Source organism: Propithecus coquereli, unplaced genomic scaffold (assembly GCF_000956105.1).
Source record: "Propithecus coquereli isolate 6110/MARCELLA unplaced genomic scaffold, Pcoq_1.0 Scaffold76, whole genome shotgun sequence".
Classification (NCBI taxonomy): domain Eukaryota; kingdom Metazoa; phylum Chordata; class Mammalia; order Primates; family Indriidae; genus Propithecus; species Propithecus coquereli.
Genome location: NW_012153729.1, coordinates 1,767,500 through 1,770,802, shown reverse-complemented (window position 1 = coordinate 1,770,802; position 3,303 = coordinate 1,767,500). Strand labels below are relative to the sequence as shown.

At 34.7% G+C, this 3,303-nt stretch overlaps 1 protein-coding gene across 1 annotated transcript in view; it reads left to right on the top strand.

Moving 5' to 3' along the window:
* LOC105824690 (ATP-binding cassette sub-family A member 6-like) overlaps positions 1-3,303 on the top strand; it is a 43,162-nt gene that overhangs the window by 8,560 nt on the left and 31,299 nt on the right. Inside the window, 2 exon segments of the mRNA XM_012662224.1 lie at positions 2,048-2,189; positions 2,981-3,166. Of these exon segments, the coding sequence (XP_012517678.1) occupies positions 2,048-2,189; positions 2,981-3,166 (328 nt within the window).

Below are 3,303 nucleotides of genomic sequence, written 5' to 3'. Positions count from 1 at the left end.
AAATATATTTTATTAACAGAGAGTTTTAGTTCTAATACACATAAATTGTAAAATGGAAAAAGAGGAAACTGTGTCTTGAAATAAAAAAAGAGAGAAGGAGCAGTTTTCTGCAGTGGAACTTAGGGACATACAAAGGAATGGACTTAGAGCCACTCACAGAGTGTTAGGAGGGAACCTCTGTAAAAAGGCCCTCATTTCTGTCCAGGGCACGTCCTGTGGGACAATAATCCTGCAGTCACCTGAGACCAGGGAAGCACAAGTCAACCCTACATTAAAGTCAGAAAGGTATTGGACATTTGGTTGTGAATTCATTTTCAGGATAAGTGAATCTTAGTATGTATGTAACCTAAAACTTAGTAAAATGAATTCATGTATACATACTTAAACCTAAGAAGGAAAAAAATTCTGAAATGTATCTACTAAGTGCAGGGTTTCTAGTGGAAATAAATTTTACAAGGATTTTTTTTTACTAACGTAGTAAATGCAAACTGTAATCAGTATTTATCCTTTAAATGTGACATCTGAATTGCTTTGTTTTTAGCAAGGGGGTTTTTATATGTTTATTAATACCTCCTTCCCCAGGTTCCTTTTTCTAAGTAATGGTAATTTCCAGCTAATTTTTCTATTTGTAATTCTCCTACCCTGTGTTTTTTCAATTCCTACCTAAAGTAGTTCCCTTCTGTACTCAGGAAGTGGGTTCTGCAGAATGTGATATGCTCTTCAAAAATGCTGATGTTTCTAACACAGGCTGAATCATTATAATGACATGACATTTAAAAGGAAGTCAAATAAGCAGTAAACCCAGCATAAACATGTTCTCCTGAAACATACTGATGGAAGGTCTTAGCTTTAATACTTTTGCTATACTCTTCAGCTGTTGAATTCTTACTTAGCTAGGCAATTTTAAGCAGAGGAAAGAGCTCTGTATAGAGAGAAGGACTGCAGCTTCCTCTGAGCTTTGTTATTGATTTATTTTGTGACCTTGGATAAACCCACTAACCAATAAGAGAGAATGCACCTTCCTTATTTGTAAAATGAGAAGCTTGGATTAACACACCATATAGACTTGTTAGATCTAAGATTGAATACTGATTCTTAAAAACTACTTCATAAAAATGTCAACACTAGCACATCTAGAGCAAAACAGTGTGAACATTTAAGGGTGTACTATATTTTATATGAGTTGAAGTAAAGAAATCATGAATAGGAATAGAGAGAATGAAATGGGCTTAATGGAGTTAAGAAATTTCAGTTTTTTACTGTTAAGGAGAATGCAGGTAATGCCTTCTGAGATCCTCAAGAATGGTCAAATTATCATCTGCCCCCGATGCTTGTAGAGTTACTCAATTGATCATCAGCTATTAAGTTTCCTTCCAGTTCTACATTTAGGACATGTTGGTAGTATCTAATAAAGCTGCAGATCCAAAATGGTTAGAGACATTCTCATGCATTTTCCCAAAATAGACAAATACAAGAATGTTCTCAGCAACATGTAATAGGAAAAAAAAAAAATGGAAACAACCTAAATTTCCATGTACAGGAGAATATTGGATCATATTCACACAATGAAATACTATACATCAGTGTATAATATTGTTAATGTTGATGGATAAAGGAAAGTTGGAGAAGAATGTATACAGTGTGATAGTGTTGATCTGTTTATACAATGTTCATGCTATGTATACAATACATCCATACAGGGTTGATGCTTAACCTGTAGGCACAGCACAATCTGCCATTGTTTACAGTCCCTTAATTGATACCTTAATGGCACCTTTCCTATTGGTTGGTGCCTGTACCATTGTTCAATATCTATTGTCTCTGTGCGCATGTAAGTAAAGGTAATAAAAATGCATTGCAATATATGAAAGGAGAATTGTGATCAGGAAAGTGTGCACAGTGAACTTCTGTTTTAGTATTAATATTATTATTATTAATCTAGGAGGTACAAGGGAAATCATTTACATTGTTCTTTAGATGTTTTGTATACTTTAAATATTTCATAATAAAGTTACCATAATTTAAATAACTGTTTGTCTTTATTTAGGCTCTCCTGGGGTTTAATCTATGCTGGCTTCAACTTCATTATTTCCATACTCATTACAATTATTATAACATCCACCCAAATTATAGTCATGACTGGCTTCATGGTCATATTTACACTCTTTTTCTTATATGGCTTGTCTTTGGTAAGTTCATATGTTTATTACCACTTTCTCTGCTTTATACCTTAGCTATATAGAGCAAATATTAATGCCCTAGTAGCTTACTACAATCACTTCTTTCACATCCATTGCACGTGTGTGTGTGGGAGTATGCACTTAAAAAAGTCTCAATGGATTGAGAAAATGATGTACCCACATAAAATTGGACCTCTTTTTGGCAAAAAGGTCTGAATTAATGAACTAATTCATCAAAAAGAAAAAAGGATTTTGAGTCTAAAAAACATAAAAGACTTTTCTAGATGATTACGGAGGATGTTCTTAGGGGATGTACCCATCTTTTTTTCCCTAAGGGTGTCCATCACGTGGTAGCCAATCACAATACTTCTTCTCCCTCTAATATTCTGTCTCACACTAACTTCCCACCTCACTCCTCTCTTCCTTCTCTGAACAGCGGCCTCTAATTTCTTCCACCTTCCAGGATGTTTTCTACAGAGGGTATGCAGATACCTCTTCTTAGTCCTTTAATTTAGCTTCGTTAGATTTTTCCAACTCTGCATTTCTACCCTATCCTCAGATCTTCTTCCAGCTTTTTCCCCACCCTTTCCCCAGCAACAAAAGCCCAGCATTCAAGTAGGACAAATAAGGGTCCTCTTTAAAAAGAGGTTGAGAGGACAGAATCGTTATGCCTTATTATTTTGTCACTCTCATGGGTACATATTTATGTTATGATAAAAACATTCTTATTTTATTGTGCTACCAATGATTCTCAGTGAACTAAATATATATAACAGGTAAACATCTTCTCCCTCTTTCAGATAGCTTTAGTGTTCCTGATGAGTGTGCTGCTAAAGAAAGCTGTCCTCACCAATTTGGTTGTGTTTCTCCTTACCCTCTTTTGGGGGTGTCTGGGATTCACTGTATTATATAAACAACTTCCTTCATCTCTGGAGTGGATTTTGAGTATTTGTAGTCCCTTTGCTTTTACTGCTGGAATGATTCAGGTAAAGGCATAGTTAATTGGTTTATTATTGAAATGTCAAAAGAACTTGATAATTCCTGACCCTTCATGATCAAATTATCTCAAACTAAGAGCCTTTGTTCTAAATAATTTTTCTACTCTAAAGCTAAATTTGAAAAT